Genomic DNA, 19,717 nt, shown 5'->3' with positions numbered 1-19,717 from the left:
TTAATATGATACTTCGAATAAACAGCCAACATATGAAACAGCGTGCTAACACAAACAATACCAGACAACTGAAGAGTGAACAAGGAGGAACTTAAATACATGACAAAATAACGAACAACTGTGATGATGATTACTGTTAGTTTCCATGGTAACTGATGAGTGGCAGCAAATGAGAACACGTGACGAATGAAAACTAGCAGAACATAACGGTGACAGTTATGACTTTTTTTTATTAATATTACAAGGTAAAACAACAAACAAATTTGATTTTATGACGACTCTTCTCAGATTTGTTTGTGATTTATGTGACCTGTAAAAGCTGATGAATTCATCTTTTCATTCACAGGTCTCCACCAAAGACGGATAACATCATTCTGGATGATAACAATACCACTCCTAGATATCTTCCTTGTAATTTATGTTTATCTAACCATATTGGAAAGGGAGAAAGGTACGCTGCTTTATTTTATGTTTAAATAATTAAAAATTTTCGTCTAAAAAAAAAAAAACTAATATATTATATTGTTATATTGTTAATATAACAAAAAATATTTGTAAGTAGATTTGATGTGGTAAGTCACAAATGTGTCTGCTTTTATGCAAGGACAAAATTTTTTTGTAAGGTTTACATTTATAATACACTAAAATCATTGTTTTGTAAGAGATGTGCTGATCAGAAGTGCTTTATTTAATCTACAGAGTATTTGGGATGGATCTGGGTCATTGTATTTATGCAAGTTCTGAAGATGATTGCTTTGTATGAAAACATCATGACAGGTATTACACATCGCTGACATACAACAGTGTCCTTTTTTACCCCACACTGTAATTATAAAACCACATAAAATATGGCGCTAAGAAGTAGAAATTACATTACTGTGATGTTTATGTCTTATATATGCAAACTAATGCAATAAAAATGTCTAAATCATTATTCATATTATTATAGGAAAAAAAAAGTTATATAAAGCAGACATACCCTTTAGACTATGTGCTTGGTAAACTGCACATTGTTTTTAATTTCTTACTGCACTGTGAGACTGAACTGTGATGTCTGAAACTATTCAGATTCCTTCTTTTTTTTTCACATTTTGTTGTTGCAGCCTTATGCTAAAACACTCCATATACCATAATTAAAAAGCAAGAACATATTTGTTATTTAATTTTGAAAATGTATTAATAAGAAAAAAAACTGAAATATCACATTGACACACGGGGTCAGATTTACTAACAGCTTACGCCAGCACAAAACCCTCTAGTCAATTTACTGGTATTTGCACCATTATTTATTTAATGCCACAAACCTAGTTAGTGCTTGACATGCTGTGATAGTTACTGTACAGAGAGCGTGTGAAAGACGGAAGAGAATTTTCTCCACTCGTGTTCATTTACTTGGAATGCCAGAGGAAGATGTTATCCGAACGTATCATTTGCCAAGCCATATTATTATTAATTAACTGAGATACAGAAACCAACCATCTCTACAACATTCACTGATCTGAGCTTTATGGCAAAGTGGCTGTACAGAAGCCTCTCCTCAGTGAATAACACATGCTTGAAATTTGTAAAATGACACCCAAAGGACTCTTTGACAGTGGGAAACAAGATTCAGTGTCTGATGAACCTCGATTCCAAGAGTCATCTCATGAATAAACTAGACACTGTTCATCATCTGTACAACACCAACCCAACGCCGAGGTTTCATCATTTAATTTCATCATGCAGTGAAGCTGTTTATACTGTAATCGACAGGGACTAGAGAACTAGTTAGGGCAGAAGGAAAGCTGAAAGCAATAAATAAATAAATAAATAACCTGATCCAGATAACTCAGGACCTTAGACTGGGCCGTATGTCCACTTTATAATGACAAGCTTTACAGAAATCCATGCGTGCAAAGCTCATCTTATTATATTCCAAAAGACCAGAGACTGTAATCACTCACTGGCAAATGTGCTTCACCTCAGCACTGAATACTAATGCCAATGTGACACTTCAGTTTTTGGTTATTTTTAATACATTACAATAATTACAATACAATAATTACACATTTCATTATAGGGCATTGAATGTAAAAAAAAAAAAAAAAACTGAAATGTGAAAAAACATAAAACAGTTTAGTATATAAGGCTGTTATTCAGTTATCAGCATCACTTTTTCACACACTTTTCCTTAAAAGTTAAATGATTTCTGTAAATCCAGTTGCCATATATGCTGTATGGCTTCTCCATGTTCTGAGTATTTCTTGAACGTAAAAGCAACAAACTATATTATAAAATAATAATAATAATAATAATAATAATAATTAGGGAGAATCAATCAATATTGAATTTACTGCCATTGTGTATTCTGATTATGAGTATTCTAACATTTAAATGTATTTTCAAGTGCTTATTTTTTGGAATATGAAAACATTATTCATACTGAATAATCAGTTACTGCCCAACACTGGGTATTCTCTCCCTTTACTAGACCTTTTGATTGATTGATTGATTGATTGATTGATTGATTGATTGATTGATTGACTGACTGTCTGATTGGTTGATTGATTTGTAGGCCTTTCAGTAAATTAGTCAATAAAACCATGTTGTTGTCTGTATTTTTTTATTACTAGATTAGATATTATGATCCCAGGATAAATCCATATTCTCTTCGCATCCTTTTGGCTTTTGAATCAGATTTCAGTTTTGTTTTAACACAGAGTCAGAACATTCAGAAATCCAGAGACAACAACAGACTGAGACAAACCAACAAGGATCAAATACACGTAATTACTCACTGCTGAATTTTAATAAGAAACCTAATTAAAAATTAAATAATCCAAATTAGCATCCATACAATAAAGTTTACATTATATATATATATATATATATATATATATAGTGGGGAGAACAAGTATTTGATACACTGCTGGTTTAGCAGGTTTTCCCACTTACAAAGCATGTAGAAGTCTGTCATTTTTATCATAGGTACACTTCAACTGTGAGTGATGGAATCTAAAACAAAAATCCAGAAGATCATACGTTTCCTGTAGTTCTTGACCAGGTTTGCACACACTGCAGGGATTTTGGCCGATACATGGCCCCATCCATCCTCCCCTCAATACGGTGCAGTCGTCCTGTCCCCTTTGCAGAAAAGCATCCCCAAAAAATGATGTTTCCACCTCCATGCTTCACGGTTGGGATGGTGTTCTTGGGGTTGTACTCATCCTTCTTCTTCCTCCAAACACGGCGAGTGGAGTTTAGACCAAAAAGCTCTATTTTTATCTCATCAGACCACATGACCTTCTCCCATTCCTCCTCTGAATCATCCAGATGGTCATTGGCAAACTTCAGACGGGCCTGGACATGCGCTGGCTTGAGCAGGGGGACCTTGCGTGCGCTGCAGGATTTTAATCCATGACGGCGTAGTGTGTTACTAATGGTTTTCTTTGAGACTGTGGTCCCAGCTCTCTTCAGGTCATTGACCAGGTCCTGCCGTGTAGTTCTGGGCTGATCCCTCACCTTCCTCATGATCATTGATGCCCCACGAGGTGAGATCTTGCATGGTGCCCCAGACCGAGGGAGATTGACCATCATCTTGAACTTCTTCCATTTTCTAATAATTGCGCCAACAGTTGTTGCCTTCTCACCAAGCTGCTTGCCTATTGTCCTGTAGCCCATCCCAGCCTTGTTCAGGTCTACAATTTTATCCCTGATGTCCTTACAAAGCTCTCTGGTCTTGGCCATTGTGGAGAGGTTGGAGTCTGTTTGATTGAGTGTGTGGACAGGTGTCTTTTATACAGGTAACGAGTTCAAACAGGTGCAATTAATACAGGTAATGAGTGGAGAACAGGAGGGCTTCTTAAAGAAAAACTAACAGGTCTGTGAGAGCCGGAATTCTTACTGGTTGGTAGGTGATTAATAATGCAATAAAATGCAAATGAATTATTTAAAAATCATACAATGTGATTTTCTGGATTTTTGTTTTAGATTCCGTCTCTCACAATTGAAGTGTACCTATGATAAAAATTAGAGACCTCTACATGCTTTGTAAGTAGGAAAACCTGCAAAATCGGCAGTGTATCAAATACTTGTTCTCCCCACTGTATATATATAAACTTTATTGTATTTATGCTCTATAATATTGCAATGACAAGATATCAGTTTAATTAATGCAACTATTTGTGTGTGTGTGTGTGTGTGTGTGTGTGTGTGTGTGTGTGTGTGTTATAGTGCATCTCTGTAATTTCATCATGTACATGTTTGGAGCAGTTGGTCTGGTTTTGTTGAGCTCTGTTACACTGACAGCAGAACTGATCCTGAAAGCACGTAAGTACATATCTAAAATGTTATATTACATTACATTATAGAAATCTTTAAACATCACAGTTTTACTAATTAAAAAAAAAAAAACACGCTGAAAATGAACCGAACACAACATTATAGAAACTACTAAAATGTGCTTTATCGTTTTGCTTTCAAATGTCCCGTGTATCTTCCTTTCTCTTCAATGTTATTCTATCATTTTAATTCTTAGGAAACGGTGAGCGCGTCTTGAAGGATCTGAGAGTCATTGTCTTCCCCTCTGAATGTGTTTTTGCCTTGTATTGGCTCATTTTACTAATGCATGCTTACTGTAAGTATCTTTTTAAAAATATATTTTTTATTTATTATTATTAGGAGTTCAAGCGTAAGGCACTGAAACCCAATTGTAAATGCTAAAATTTCCAAGGATCAGCATTCTCCCCTAAAAGTGATCAGGCTGACCAAACTATAAGTCATAGAGACTTGAAACTTTTAGGGCTGGTAGTTCTCACAGCATCTACAACGTCACCAAGGCTCGCCCCGATCGGCCTGATGGTGGCGCTACAGTGATAAAACGTAGCCTATACGTAATGGATCATAACTCCAAACTGTTTTATGTTTTCAACTGTTTTCAAACAGAATTATGCATATAGTGTAAACACAAAACACACTAATTTTGCATATAGCGCGGGAACTGAAGATCAAATTTGTATTGATTTTGCAGAGACACATTTATGTGGCCAAGTGTAAATGGAACCGTTTTAACAAATCGGATAGCTTTCCAGTCAGTAAAAATGCGTGTAGTGGTGTAAATAGGCCTTTAGTGTGAGTTAAGTTTTTTTTTTTTTTTTTTAATCTAAAGAAACCTTTTCCACTATAAAGAACCTTTAAACTATGGAAATATTCCTTGGATGTTAAAGTTTCTTCACTGGAGCTTCAATAACAGTAAATAACCTGTATTTTTAAGAGTGTATCCTAATATGACAGTGAACAGGGCTGGTGGTTCACTGGTTTATTTGCCAGTATCCATAATGCTAATTTGTAACATATGCAAACAGTTATTGAAATGAAGGAGGTTCAATGCTGGTAAAATGAGACAAACATTCACATACTCCTTACAGAGACTGATTTACTTCCTGTGATTCTGATTTTCCCTTAATAATTATTATTAACATTTTAAACAACTTTCTCTCTCTAATGTCTCCTGTCATATAGGGAAGGTTGTTACAACTAAGTAAGTTCAGATTTTTACTCAACACAGCTCTCATGTAGACCTATGTATGTTACAGTACATTCAGCTGTGTATATCAATGTTAAATCTGTAATTGTCTTTGCTGATACAGATTTACACACAATCAAAGAAACACACATCAAAGACACAGCCGTCAACTCATGGTAATACATTAATTATGTGTGATATAAACTGATCTGCAAGGTTTGTCATCCTCACAGTTCAGATGTGTAGTTGCCAAATAACAATGTCTTGTTTTAAACACAGAACACAGAACCAGCAGAGACTCGAGAAATGAAGGATCTGTCAGCGCCTGATTCTGCTGTTTGACAGACACAGTGATCGAGACACGGACTCTTCCACATTTCTCCTGCACTCTGATGCTCTCTCCGTCTGTAAAAACCAACTAAACCAGAATAAAGACTTCAAAATGTGTTGCATTCTGTTGCAAATTGCTTGGATAATTTTATATTGGTCGTTGAATCATTTCAAAAGTTAATCATGGCAGTATTAAGCTTGTTATAAACAACAACAAAAATTTCACAAACAGTCAGATTTCGGTACAGCGCTTTTGTAAATGTGTTGAATATTCATCTTTGAGTATTTAGTTCAATATGAGGGAGTTGAAGATGTTTTTTGGCTATTGCATCAGTATTAGGCATCAGCTTTTATGCACAGACTGTTTTTACTTTTAATGACTCTTTTAATGATTTTTCAACTGAAAATGGATCTGCTTATGTTTGTGTTTGGCTTTATTTTGATAATGTACTGTATGTAGTCATACACTGAAGGTGCAGAATGCTGTGCCAAATATATTTTTGTAATGTTTACAAACCAGTTTGTAAAAACATACAAATCCTTTTGTAAAGTGTCTGAATTTAGTGTGTGTTATGTTTATTATGTGTGTGTGAGTGCTGTCAGATAATAATACATGTTCAGAGAATGCTTTCTATTGTCTTCAAGCTCATCAAATATGAAAACGAAAAAGAAAAAACCTTTCTGCTTGAAAAGTGTTCAGTTGTGCAGTTCATCAGAACCACTAGTTTTTCAGTAGACTGTTTCTATTATTTTGCTGGTTACTGCTCATATAGAAGATTGTCTTTTAGTTTCATCAAATTGATCTGTTGTCATCTAACAATAATATACAATGCAGATTTATTAACCTCAATCCATCTTATATAAGCCCCAATGGAAAAACATTAAAAATCATTAATAGACCAACATCACAACAGACCATCACCTCTGCCCTCTTTGGTTCATATAGTTAAGTTGTTAAAAGTTGATTATTTCTTCACATGCTGATCAGTATTTTCCTGCGTTTACTGTAGTAATGTGATCAGGTAGCCCATACAGCAAACTGAGTTTTTCTGCTGGATATTGTATAATAAGTGTACTCATACACAAGAGGCATGTCAGCCAATCAGAAGGGGTCTGTGTGTTCCGAGGTCAATCCCACAAATCTCATGACTCCAGTGGAGGGAGACATGACTTCCAGCACTTAATCTGTGTGTCATCAATGTTCACTGCATAACTTGTCTAATCGGAGAAAGCCATACACCATTGTCATTTGGACTGTTATTCAAACTCAGGGGAATTCTCTATGTATCATCCAAAGCCGTTTTTATTGAGTCAGAAAGTTAGTGATTCTTAATATTTAAAGAACATTCATCAAAAACACTGGTGAAAATGATTCTGTTGTGAAGTAAATACTTCAGAAAAAAAAAAAAAAATTCTATGAAAAAGTGAATTATATATTAGTACTTGTAGAAATTAAAGTGTAAATATCAACATTATAAAATTAAGTAAAGCCTACTCAACTTTTCTGGTACTGGTGTTGTCATCATGCACTTGGGCATACATAATTAATAAGGCTGCTTTTATCAATGTTTTTTTTTTTTTTTTAGCTGTATTTACATCAGCAGTTTAGGTTGTTACCTAGGTACTGGAGGTAATTTAGAGATTTTGGGTTAGTTAGTTAAAGTTAGTTAGTTAAAATATATATATATATATATTTTGAAGAATGTCGTAAACCAAACCGTTGATGGACCCCACTGACTTCAGTCCATTGATTGTCTGCTTACCAACATTCTTCAAAATATCTCCTTTTGTGTTCAACAGAAGGAAGAAATCATAAATGTACCTCTCCTAAAGTTATTAACCCTCCATTTTATTTTTATTTTTTTTATTTTTCACGAATAACTGTGTAATAACTGTGAAAGTAATGCAATTATTAACCTGGGATAAACTGTACTTTCACTCTGAAACTGAAACTGTTAACAGTGTGTTGAATATATACACAATAATAATCTTTTATTTTTAATATTTGTCATGTCTGTGTGCTGCCCTGTGTGTGTAATAAGCAGTGTGTGTGTGTGTAATAAGCAGAGTGTACATGTGTTGTGGAGCCACCTACAGGCGCACATTACTAACACACTCTTTAAATAACAAAAATAATACTATGCCATTGACTTTAGAGCAGGTTTCAGGTTAATGGCTCTATTTTTAGTTCCTCCCCACATTGAAACATTGTGACGTCCCAGATCCGGCCCACATCTGGCACTTGTGGAAAGATGATCTGGCCCTCATGCAGTGTTGAATGACGGCACTTGGGCGGACCGCTCCTGTTTGCCAGATCTGGGCCACAAGCAGGCCATAGCAATGCCACATGTCAGCCAAGAGCAAAGAAATAAACCAGAACTGGACCTTATCTGAGCCACAAAACCTGTTTATTAATTTTGTTTTTCACATTTTTTTTTTACTGTTGGTGCCATTTTAGGATGCCAAAAGAGAGACTGTGGAGTGATACCCAAATTATATATTAAAAAAATGGTGTTTAACAGGTGTCAATTAACTTAGCATTCACAAAAAAACAATCAAACAACCTAAATTAACCTTTTTTTAAAACACATTTATTATCTCCATTGAACATTTCTAAAGGAAAGTAAATGAGTTAAAGGTGCTTGTTTCTTCTATTGATTTTCCACATGCTGGTTCAGTTCACACACACAAACGGCTTCTTTACAGTACATACGTCATCATCCCAGTAGCCATCTGTTGCAAGAAAGAAAAAAATTTTGTTTTTATCATTTTTATATTATGAAAAACTAAATAATGTTTGTTTGTGAACATTAAAAGCACTTACTTGTAAATTTCAGCTCAAGGCAGCGCTCATTGTACCAGTCATCATCGGGCTCGTGAGTAGACCAGTATTCAAAGTTCATTTTGGTTCCATCACTCCAGAGCCAAACTCCCTCCTGTGAACAGAAGAGAAAAAAGACATTGTGTTTATTAGCTTCATTGTATCTTTATTCATCTAAAAGAAGATTCCTCATGAACCCTAACCCCATCTCCACTTTAAAAATGTCAGAAATCTAAACAGAAATTATTTCACAAACAGGTTATCAGTGAAGCATATGTGAAGAATATTTAAGACAGGGCTAAATTGCTCAATTAACTCTATCAGCCATCTATTTCATATCAAGTTTCACAATCGTTTCTCTCGAGTATGGCATCATCATGGTGAGTGGCGCCCATCTCAAGGCCCTAAACTAACTATTCAAAACATTTTAAAAGCACATCTATCTTTATGCATTTTGAAAAAAAAAAAGTTTTAATGTAAATATAACTGTAAATGCCCACACAGTAACATCCCCAGTGTTAAATCATCTCTACTCAGAGCACATATGGTCCCACTCTACACAGTCTTAAGCCGTATTCGGACAGCAAATGTTTCTCATGGGGTTGTGAGGTATTTTCAACATTTACAGGGGTAAGTCAGTGATTTTATTGCTGTCAGAATCCAGAATGTCAGGGTTTTTCTCCCATCATCCGCGTAAAAATCCCTGGCTGAATTACCTACTGTTTATTGACAAACGTTAAGGTCATGTGAGGATTTAATTGCCGTCCGAATCCACATCTCTGAGTTTACAAGATGAGATAATTTCGAAATTCACTGTTTGAATCATTTTTGAGCACTGCGTAACACCATAACTGCTGCACTTCACATATTTGCATGCATTTTAAAGTTCTACACTTTTTATTTACGGAAATGCTGGGAAGTATTTACAAGAACAATATTCCATCACCGCTCCACCTCAGCGACAGGAGGAAAAAAAAAAAAAAAAAGTAAACTTTGGGCCGTTACAGCAATACAATTTTAAAATGTAGGCTATTAGAATTAGGCTATTTACATTAAATATATAAATATACATTAAAAATATAAACCAAGCAGCTTTATTTACCTCATGTAAATAAGAGGCTGCATTAACTTATTTTAATATTTTAAAAATGTCATCCATCATTTTGAGATAAAAATGGTTTGAAAACCATTTCAAGCGTGTCTAGCTTCCAGTTTGGAAAGAGATTTAAATAATCACATAATAAATAGGACATCATTTTTATATTATTAAATTAAATATGAATTTATCCGTATTATTCCAAGCATATGACATTTTATTTAAAGCAGACAATCATGTGACTGACCACATGAGCAGTGCGTTCCTGGGTTCGTGGATCACAAAACTCGCTCCTCCAAATCATCATCTGAATGCATGAGTTTCATCACTGAGGTGACATGCAAATTCATTTTTACAGTAACTCTGAAGCCCTATTCAAATGGTAATTGTTTCTCATGTTGACGTATGTAAAAATGAATTTGAGTTTTGTGGGAGCGTGCGCTGATCACGCGGTCGGTTGCATGATTGTCTGCTGTTAATAAAATGGCACATGCTTGGAATAATGCCATGCAAATTCATTTTTACAGACGTCAACATGAAATACAATTACCATCTGTATAGAGCTATAATCAGAGTGTAACGACTGAGACAAGTCAGACACAATTATTTGTTATATGTAACAAATAATCTTTCAAACTCACTGTGGGATCTATGGTCCCATTCCCCCAACAAGGGCAAGAAGGGTCTTGGTTACCATGACTACGATCAGATAAGTTGGTTTTATTGCTGTTAAAAATGTGGTCATGTGTATCAAGACAGAGACCATAGGGAAGACAGAAACAGACTTTGTTTCTGTCTTCAGACCTCAAAACAGACTTTGCTGCATTCATTTATAGACAAACTGATCTATAAATGAACATGCATCCCAGAACATTGTGTGAATGATTTACTGTCTTGTGTAGTGTCTTTTAATTCTTTATTTTTTTTATAATTTTTTTTATAATGTGTATTTTATGATAGAAACAACGGTCAATGCAACCTCACCTATACCATGTTTGGTCTCTGTAAATTGGTACTTTGAAGATCGAAATGATTGTGTACATGATATGCCGATAGCTGTGCAACATCAGAAACCATTTTTTCTTCATCAGAAACCAATCCAGCTGCACATGCAAATGAGCACACTTAGAACAAAGATTCATAAATCAACCACAGAGGAATCTTCCCGCTTGGAAATTCCACCCTTCTCATTGGTCAAGCAAACCCAGAGAGGTGGGGCTTTTCTCAGGCTTAATTAGAGACAAATCCACAGTGACCCTGCTCTCTCTTCTTCTGGCCTTCACTGCTGCTTCTTCAGGTTGATGTCTGTGGGGACGCCCCACCCCACCATGGGCCGTGACCACAGTCTGCTATGTCTTCACTCTCCCAACAGAGTCAGACTGTATTTTCTTCGATCCAACTCAGAAGAAAACTGCAACTTTACCATCACTGAATGGGCAACCATCAACTCTTCCGACTTCCTCACCCCTTGGTTGCCTGAGTGGCCTCCCCCGCCCAGGGCCGACAGGTCACAATCTGCATGTGCTCAGCCATGTGCTCATGGAGAGAGAGAAAACCTTCAACCAGAACAGAGTCAAACAAACCACTCAAGTTCACCAACTTTTCTTCATTCAACGGCGAAGAAATCGATTGAGACTCATGGAACCATCGAAATGTTTCCGCTGTAAAGGCCATGCAAGTATACATTTAATGAGGTGAAAATGATAAGCTGATGGTTCTTTTCATAGTTAAATGGATCTTTCCCATAGTTTCATTTCCTGCTTCCGGTTATGTTTGTGATTTAGTTACTAATGATGATTGAGCATTAGTGATGAACACCTGCTGTTAACAAGCAGAATCACTGAAGGAAAGAGAAACACAAGAACTACAACTGACCTCAGACAGTCTTAGATGAAATCAGCTGAAGAGAAAAGAAGACATTAAATCTGTGAAGATCTCAGCAGAGGAGGATTAAACAACTCCACAAACAGCATTACCAGCTTCACTTATTACTAACCAGACTTTTATTTATTTATTTATTTGTTTGTTTGTTTGTTTTTATTGCAACAGTGTACAAACATGTTTAATCACCATTATGGTGATACATGTTTGCTTTAGTTTGCAGTTTGACTCTTTGCTTTTTAAGTTAATTGTTGGTTTTAGTAACAATGAAATTCAAATGTGGATGTGTTTCCCCATAATTAAATAAAAAAATAAAAAAAAATCTAAATTTAGAATGTTTGATCTGTGGCAAGTAAGTATTGTCAGAGAAAATACTCTATTAATAACAAATAACCTTATCTGGTCTCTAATAGGGTTAGTGACTTATTCTACTTCAAGATGGTGAAAACTTTATCACCTGATTGTTTTTGTTTCTGGCAACAAATGATGTTTTAGTAAACGCTATAACAAAGACCACAGACTCACATGAAAAGCCAAGAGTCAAACTGTAACGGTCACCAGCTGGAGTGCCCTTGAGAGCCACCAGAGGGCACTCCACACCAGACTCTCATGTTCACTCACAGACTACATCTCCCATCATTCTCTGCCTGGGCTCATCAGCACTCATTATCACATTCACCTGTATCTCATTATCTTGTTTAGTTCACCCCATATAAGCCTGGTTCACCCCATCACTCACTGCAAAGTTTTGTATGTTGTTGCACTGCACTTCTGAGCGTTTTCCCTGTTTTTTTTTTTTTTTTTCTTGCCTGTCCTGTGGATTACTCTTGTGCCTCTGACCCCTGCCTGTTTTGTTTTGTTTGTTTGTTTGTTTGTTTGGACTGTCTTCCTGTGCTTGACCCTCTGCTTGTTGGATTACGATTCTGGATAACCCCTTTAATAAAAGCTGCATTTGGATCCTCTACCCTCGTGTCTCAGAACGGTTTGTAACACAAACTGCCCAACTAGCAAACACTGATCACCATCATGAGAACTTCTGCTGACGTCCGACAGAAATAAAGTCAGTCTGGTTATTAATAGTCTGGTTCATATAAATAGAACAACCGGCTGAATGTACATTATTCCTTACTTAGAAGTGTTGGCGTAACACTGGGGATTTTGCTGTGCAGTAGCAAAAAAAATCGAAATCAATATAATCAAAATAATATTTGCATACTTGAACAGCATCATGACCTCCGATCCAGGCACGAGTTGCGCTCGAAGCTTCAAATCTAATCAACCTCTGTATAAAAACGTACTCCTCTACGCTGTGTGCAGAAGCAAGGTTCCCATCCAAGTCCAAACACAATTTCTGTAGAGAAATGAGCAAACAGAAATGTATAAAGTTAATGTATAGCTTTAAATGAATATTCCAAAATCTGACATACCTTTAATTAACATTGAAATCATTTTTACTCATGTAGTTTATTTTTGCCATATTCTGTCTTTAGAGGTTAGACTACTTTTCTATAAAAGGTTCTTGTTATATGGTACATATAGATTAGATATAACTTCACATATATCAAGTTTACAATATATTTAGTGATCCTCTCATGACAACATGAAATGTGTTGTGTCTGTATTCTCATCACAGTGATGTATGTTCGCCCCCAGAACTCCACTGTAATTTCTTTACTGTGGACATATTTTGTTTTTAAACTGAGGAACAAGTTAATTAACAGGTAAATAATTAACAGGTGGCACAGATGTTTACAGAGCTTAAGTTGTATTTAACCAAGAATATACTTATATGATTTTTATGTCATATTGGCAATATTAGAAGCTGAATGTATCATACCTCTGCATCAATCCATGTTTGAAGGTTAAAGAAAAACTTGAAGCATCTGCATCCAAAGGCAGACCACCCGTCCATACAGACTGTTAAATGGAAGTTTTATTTTTTATTTATTTAATTTTTTTTCATTAATGACCATTTATGCAATTAAATAACTTTCATTTAAAGGTACACTATAGGTACAACATATATAATCCCTCAGTTCCCCCCATCTCTAAGAATCGGAGCCCATGTTGGTTCTTTTTGTTTTACGATCTCTCATTCTCTTTTCTCCAGCAGACACTCCTCCATTCACCGTTTGATTAAATCGGGTGATACTCCGGAGGTTAGAGATTTATCTGCTCCATGTCAACCTTTCTTGTATGTTGTGACAACTAACTCTGCCACTAACTAACCACTGACTTACTTCTGCCACTAACTAACCACTACCTAACATCTGCCACTAACTAACCACTAACTAACCTCTGCCACTAACTAACCACTAACTAGCCTCTGCCACTAACTAACCACTACCTAATCTCTGCCACTAACTAACCACTACCTAACCTCTGCCACTAACTAACCACTAACTAACCTCTGCCACTAACTAACCACTAACTAACCTCTGCCACTAACTAACCACTACCTAACATCTGCCACTAACTAACCACTAACTAACCTCTGCCACTAACTAACCACTACCTAACCTCTGCCACTAACTAACCACTAACTAGCCTCTGCCACTAACTAACCACTACCTAATATCTGCCACTAATTAATTACTAACTAACCTCTGCCACTAATTAACCACTAACTAACCTCTGCCACTAATTAACCACTAATTAACATCTGCCACTAATTAACCTCTGCCACTAACTAACCTCTGCCACTAATTAACCTCTGCCACTAACTAACTTCTGCCACTAATTAACCACTAACTAACCTCTGCCACTAATTAACCACTAACTAACCTCTGCCACTAATTAACCACTAATGAACCTCTGCCACTAACTAACCTCTGCCACTAAGTAACATCTGCCACTGACATGAATGAAGAATGAGCATGTGAATCTCAATAATGGTGACATGGTTCATACCGCAATGCATTCTGGGTGCATCTTACAAAACTCATCAGTGGCTCCCAAAATACATTGCATCATAAAGCATGTCACCGTTATTGAGATTCATGTGCTGATTCTTGAATTTTGAGTGTGTCTCAATGAAAAACATTTGAAATGTATAGATTTTTTTTTTATTTAAATACTGTTGAACGCCATTCTGTTGAAATATTAATATAATCAATTATATGAAAAATATAACACATATGAAGGTCTAGAAGAGATCACCTGATCAGAGCACTACATGATGATTTTATAGTTATCGTCATCATCAAGTAGATGGCATCATCTGATCACATTTTCTCTTATTGTTCCTGCCATAACACACTCCAGCAGCCATTAATACAACAAGCCTCAAACTGCCCAACTAAAGCAAACACTAGCCCCGTTTACATGCACACTTTTTTGCTATTCTGATTGAGATCGTTCTGATTGACGGATTCCGGTTGACTGTTTACATGGGATGTTATCTAAACCGATCTGGTGTTTACATGTGCTGACGCTTTCAATCGAAGTCATTTTCTGACATGCGCACACAGCTTGTCTGACGGATCTGGAAGCTCATTATTTCCACGTTTTCAATCCTGTCAAGATGGTGCATCACTTAATTGTCGCGTTTAGTTGTAGGCATCAGACGGGTTTCCACTGTCGGGCCAGTGCGAGCCATAAACGTGGCATTTTATTGTATTGTGTAGGCTATTGTTCTTTGTTAATTATTGTCTTGTTTTGTAGCCTATTTGCATCAGTTTTTCATTCTCATACTCATATCACACTCATTATAGCATATAATTAAATATAGGCCATCATTATTGTAAAAAAAAAAAAAAAAAAAAAAAGAAGAAAAAAAGGAAGTTTTATCAGAAAACTGATCAGAAAGAAATCACTGGAAACAGCCTGATCGATCGCAAAACAAGAGCGACTGTTTGCTGGCATTTTTGTTGTTTAATTGAATTTTAAAACCCAAGAATAGATGTTTTACCACAGGTTTACAATAAAAATCGATACATTTATAATAATGAATTAATTTGTGTCAAAATTGCACATTAGTCACAGAAATAAAGTGGTTTACCGTTTATGACGTTTGTGAACGTTTACAAAAGAAAGAGGACACAAAACTTATTCGCGTCTGTTTCTGTTTATTTGGTAGCCTAGTAACAGGACGCATTTACATCACATTTAGAAAGAATGTTCATTTCTACAAATATTATGCCACCAAAAATATGACCTGAGGAGCTTTAGCACTCTCTCCCAGAAGGATACAGTTATATTTTCAGTCAGAGAAAAAGAGGATAGTCCGAGACATAGGCTACTGAAAGATAAAATAAAAACAGGATTATGATATTTGTCTGATTTCTTCAAGCGTACATATTTTCCATGTTTACTATGGTAATGGTTAGCGTGCATAGTTTTTTTGCATCGGGTATAAATATTCCTACCTTATACGGTGATCAGAATCCACATCGGATCACAAACAGAAGGCATTATGTTAGCTGACAGAATTATCTGGCGCAAAACCAGGCATGCGCAGAAAGACGTACGCTCAAAGTAATCGGATCAGCTCGTTTACATGGTGTGATCTTTCCTTTGATCGGTTCATGAAAAGGTTTATTCCACCCCCTTCAATCCGACTGAAATTTCAATCGGTTTGAGCATTTTTATTCCGATTGAGGTGTTGACATGGAGCATTTTCATTCTGATTGGACTTGCACCTGGTTATAATCGGAATACAATGCTACATGTAAACGGGGCTACTGATCACCATAATGGTGACATCAAACTTTGGAAAAGAAACGCGCATTGATAATCATTGATAATCATATGGGGAGATCACTGTGAGATCAACGTGTTGACTGGGTAAGGTGGATTAATGCACAGGTTTTGGACCTTCGGACTGTACTTTACACACACACTGACAAGAGAAGTAGAAACTAGAGAAACCTTACCGCGACAACGTTCATTTCCAATAGGCTTCGTTTCCACTTAAAAAGAAAGAAATACAACATTATTAAAACAGAACTGCTAGTAGCAGCAGCAGTGGTACTGATATACTATTACTATTACTACTACTACCATTAATAATAATAATAATAATAATAATAATAATAATAATAATAATAATAATAATATACTACGGATTAACATACACATTTGTTGATGTTTTTGTTGTCAAAATAATAATAATACAAATACATTTATAACAATCTATAACTTTAGCTGAAATAATTGTATAAATGTTGTTTTATTGTCTTACTGTTATGATAATAATTAAGAAACAAACTTTATTTTAATGCACATACTATATTAGACCATTCTGATAAGTCATGACAGAGTCCCAGGTGTGCTATAGTTCATGTTAAAATAACAGTTATGATGTGAAACGTGGAATAATGGTCTTACCTGAAACACTCAAAGCTACGAGAAGACCGAGAGACAGGTAGACAGTCCAGACCGCCATTGTTTCTCAAAGAGTGCTGAACTCTGCTCAGAATTTTAAACAGAATTATACATAAATAATTATTAAAAATGTTTAATGGTTAAATTGTGTATTCTCATGACACAAACCAGTTCAGTAGATCAATGTGAATGTCTGGATATTGTGTTGTGCAGCTCTGGGTTATCTTTATATACTGGAGGAGAGTTCGTTTATCAGCACCTGCTCATGTTCTCACATCCTGTTCAAACACTGTGTTTCTATAGTTTGTACTTGACCCATTTCTACACAGTAAGGGTACGTTTACACGACAGGTTTTTCCTTTGAGTTTTCTGCGTGTAGACGACACCATTGTCAAAATGATCCCCATTCATACGAATCCATGAAAACGACTAAAAACCTGTATTCTGCAGCCAGGCCAGTAGATGGCGATGAAACACTATAGACTGAACATGTAATACGCATGTGCATGACGTCATTGTCTGCAGAGATTCACATTTTTGTTTTCAAAAGCTTGCACTTTGAAACCTGTTAAAAAAAAAAAAAGTTTTCTGCCACCCAAAATGCCGTTGTCGTGTAAATGAATGACCAAAATGCATTCAAAGTTTAACGTTTTTAGTTGAAAATGGTGTCGTGTAAACAGCCCCTATAATCCCCAGTGTACAATCAACACAACTCGGATCACTTATGGTCCAACTCTACAGTGTTAAAGTTACAGAGATAATTAGGTGAATAATTGAGTGATGATTGGGCATTAGTGATGAACACCTGATGTTAACAAGCAGAATCACTGAAGGAGAGATGAACACAAGAACTACAACTGACTTCAGCCTCAGTCTTTAGCCCAATCTCAGGCGTCCTCAACTCTGGACCTCGAGATCTACAGGGTGGGCCATTTATATGGATACACCGTAATAACATGGGAATGGTTGGTGATATTAAAGTCCTGTTTGTGGCACATTAGTATATGTGAGGGGGCAAACTCCTCAAGATGGGTGGTGACCATCACATATACTAATGTGCCACAAACAGGACTTTAATATCACCAACCATTCCCATGTTATTACGGTGTATCCATATAAATGGCCCACCCTGTACTTTCCTGCAGAGTTTTGCTCCAACCCTAATCAAATACACCTGAACAAGCTAATCAAGGTCATCATGATTACTACAACACAGGTACACAGCAAAATCCCCAGTGGTAAACCAACACTTCTCAGAGTACATAGTATTGTTCCAGTCTACAGAGTGTTTAAAGTGCTATAATCTGGTCCCCGGTGCTTCTACCAACCCAGAAAACATGAAAAGTGACCCAGTAATTTGTTTTGGGAAGACTTTCTCTGCAAGCATGTCAAAAAATAAATGTTCGAGCAAAGCAAGCAAACTGTTCTGTCGTTGCTGCACAGATAAGCACTGAACACTATTGGACCAGAAGCTGTCTTATAAAGACCTCAGGGAACTGTGTCAACTTGTGTAAAAGTTAAACATGACTGTACATACAACTGCAAGTGATGAGATGAATCAATGTAACTCCACAACAGCTAAATGTTTCCACAAACACGAATAGATAGAGTGCTATAAAATTGCACTTGAAAGTGTATTTTGTATGGATTTTCTTTTTCCACCAGTCCGAGCTGAAAAGCACAACATCTCAGGTTTGACGTGCATGAAAAAACTGTTTTTGCCTGTAAATTCTCACAAATGTGACAGCATTGTGTAAACAGAATGTGATAAAGAGAACATGAGCAGTTGCTGGACTCAACATTACCTTGAATATGTCACCTCGAATGAACGGAGGATTGTTGCTGTCGTCAGCAAATGCAACTACAACCTGTTATAGTCAACGCATGAATAAATCACTGGTGGGCCGGTGACACTTAAAGTGACACTGTTTGTTTGACAAACACTGTTCAGTTCAACACATCTTTAGATATGTTCTGTTCTTGCTCAGGACATCATTTATCTTGTGTGACATTTAATTTCTATCTATTCCTCTAGTTCTTTTTACATATGGCTGGAGAAAGAGTGCACATGACACAAGCATCTTACCTCGTGTAGCTTCTGGATTCAGCTTTGTAATTGTTGTGCTGTCGTGCCTCACCCTGAGTGACAGTAAGTGTTTCTGCATGATTTGATTCGACACTTACTTTGTTAAAGTGGCAGGCTAAGTATATAAGCACAAATTTATTAGGTTAATGAGTTTATTAACATTGGTTTTGTTCATTGATGAGACTTTCAGGTGTCAAGAGTATAGAAAAAGTACTTGACATGTGACTGAGCAAAACATTAAACCTTACAGACTTTCAGCCTGATCAATCATCAGACTTTAGTGTTCCTCAGTGCTGTACGGCTGAGATAGCCAATGCTCACTGTGGCTGGGATAGCTTTCACAGACGAAATTAGTGTTTAAACATTACAAAATGAACAACCAAGCAGAACAAGAGAGAGAGAGAGAGAGCATTTGCAGTACAGTCCAAGTTGTTGGAATCATATAATTCATTCTTACAATCATGCTTACTTTTCTCTCACTTTGTTTAGTTTTTTTGGTGGGGAATATTATGTTGTCTGGGTCTCAATTGTTCCATTTGATCGACTCGTTTGGAATTCCCTCTCTAGGTAACACCTGCATACTGATTCCTTCATAATTCATTACAATGATATGCAGCATGTAGTTTTAAATCCCACCTGTTTTTCTGTGTAAAAATCCAGTTGATTATAATTCAG

The 19,717-nt window shown here is 36.2% G+C and overlaps 4 protein-coding genes across 5 annotated transcripts in view; 2 read left to right on the top strand and 2 right to left on the bottom strand.

Annotated features, from left to right (window-relative positions):
- Positions 1–17,159, bottom strand: part of LOC307156550 (galactose-specific lectin nattectin-like) — a 65,832-nt gene extending 48,673 nt beyond the window's left edge. Inside the window, exon 1 of the mRNA XM_079867962.1 lies at positions 17,125–17,159. The gene's annotated coding sequence lies outside the window, so the exon portion shown is untranslated. The remainder of the gene's footprint in view (positions 1–17,124) is intronic.
- LOC307166693 (uncharacterized protein) overlaps positions 1–19,717 on the top strand; it is a gene marked incomplete at its 3' end in the record, with an annotated part of 34,664 nt that overhangs the window by 6,085 nt on the left and 8,862 nt on the right. The window contains exons 8-9 of the mRNA XM_079885206.1: positions 18,992–19,105; positions 19,532–19,609. Of these exons, the coding sequence (XP_079741332.1) occupies positions 18,992–19,105; positions 19,532–19,609 (192 nt within the window). The remainder of the gene's footprint in view (positions 1–18,991; positions 19,106–19,531; positions 19,610–19,717) is intronic.
- On the top strand, positions 2,604–6,078 carry LOC307172086 (uncharacterized protein). Of its 2 annotated transcripts, none has more exons than XM_079894130.1 (6): positions 2,604–2,765; positions 4,213–4,308; positions 4,517–4,615; positions 5,500–5,518; positions 5,628–5,679; positions 5,783–6,078. In XM_079894130.1, the coding sequence occupies exons 2-6, from the start codon at positions 4,233–4,235 to the stop codon at positions 5,843–5,845; spliced, it is 309 nt and encodes a 102-aa protein (XP_079750256.1). In that variant the 5' UTR covers positions 2,604–2,765; positions 4,213–4,232; the 3' UTR covers positions 5,846–6,078. The 2 variants fall into 2 exon arrangements, with proteins under 2 accessions (XP_079750256.1, XP_079750257.1); XM_079894131.1 differs by having other exon boundaries at positions 2,605–2,765; positions 5,790–6,078.
- LOC307156594 (galactose-specific lectin nattectin-like) lies at positions 8,224–17,160 on the bottom strand. Its single transcript, XM_079868049.1, has 6 exons — positions 16,960–17,160; positions 16,506–16,541; positions 13,469–13,548; positions 12,848–12,982; positions 8,658–8,769; positions 8,224–8,566 (listed from the first exon to the last, which is right to left on the bottom strand). The coding sequence occupies exons 1-6, from the start codon at positions 17,015–17,017 to the stop codon at positions 8,508–8,510; spliced, it is 480 nt and encodes a 159-aa protein (XP_079724175.1). The 5' UTR covers positions 17,018–17,160; the 3' UTR covers positions 8,224–8,507.

Source organism: Squalius cephalus (assembly GCF_949319135.1).
Source record: "Squalius cephalus genome assembly, chromosome: 1".
Classification (NCBI taxonomy): domain Eukaryota; kingdom Metazoa; phylum Chordata; class Actinopteri; order Cypriniformes; family Leuciscidae; genus Squalius; species Squalius cephalus.
Note: the sequence above shows the minus strand (reverse complement) of the source record. Positions and strands in the feature narration are given on the sequence as shown.

Coding starts and splice junctions, on each gene's coding strand:
- LOC307172086 (XM_079894130.1), top strand. CDS start 4,233: ATGTACATGTTTGGAGCAGTTGGTCTGGTTTTGTTGAGCTCTGTTACA. Junction 4,309..4,516: donor AGAACTGATCCTGAAAGCAC/GTAAGTACATAT, acceptor TTTAATTCTTAG/GAAACGGTGAGCGCGTCTTG. Junction 5,680..5,782: donor GACACAGCCGTCAACTCATG/GTAATACATTAA, acceptor TTTTAAACACAG/AACACAGAACCAGCAGAGAC.
- LOC307156594 (XM_079868049.1), bottom strand. CDS start 17,017: ATGGCGGTCTGGACTGTCTACCTGTCTCTCGGTCTTCTCGTAGCTTTG. Junction 16,542..16,959: donor CGTAGCTTTGAGTGTTTCAG/GTAAGACCATTA, acceptor TTTCTTTTTAAG/TGGAAACGAAGCCTATTGGA. Junction 12,983..13,468: donor AAACATGGATTGATGCAGAG/GTATGATACATT, acceptor ATTTCTCTACAG/AAATTGTGTTTGGACTTGGA.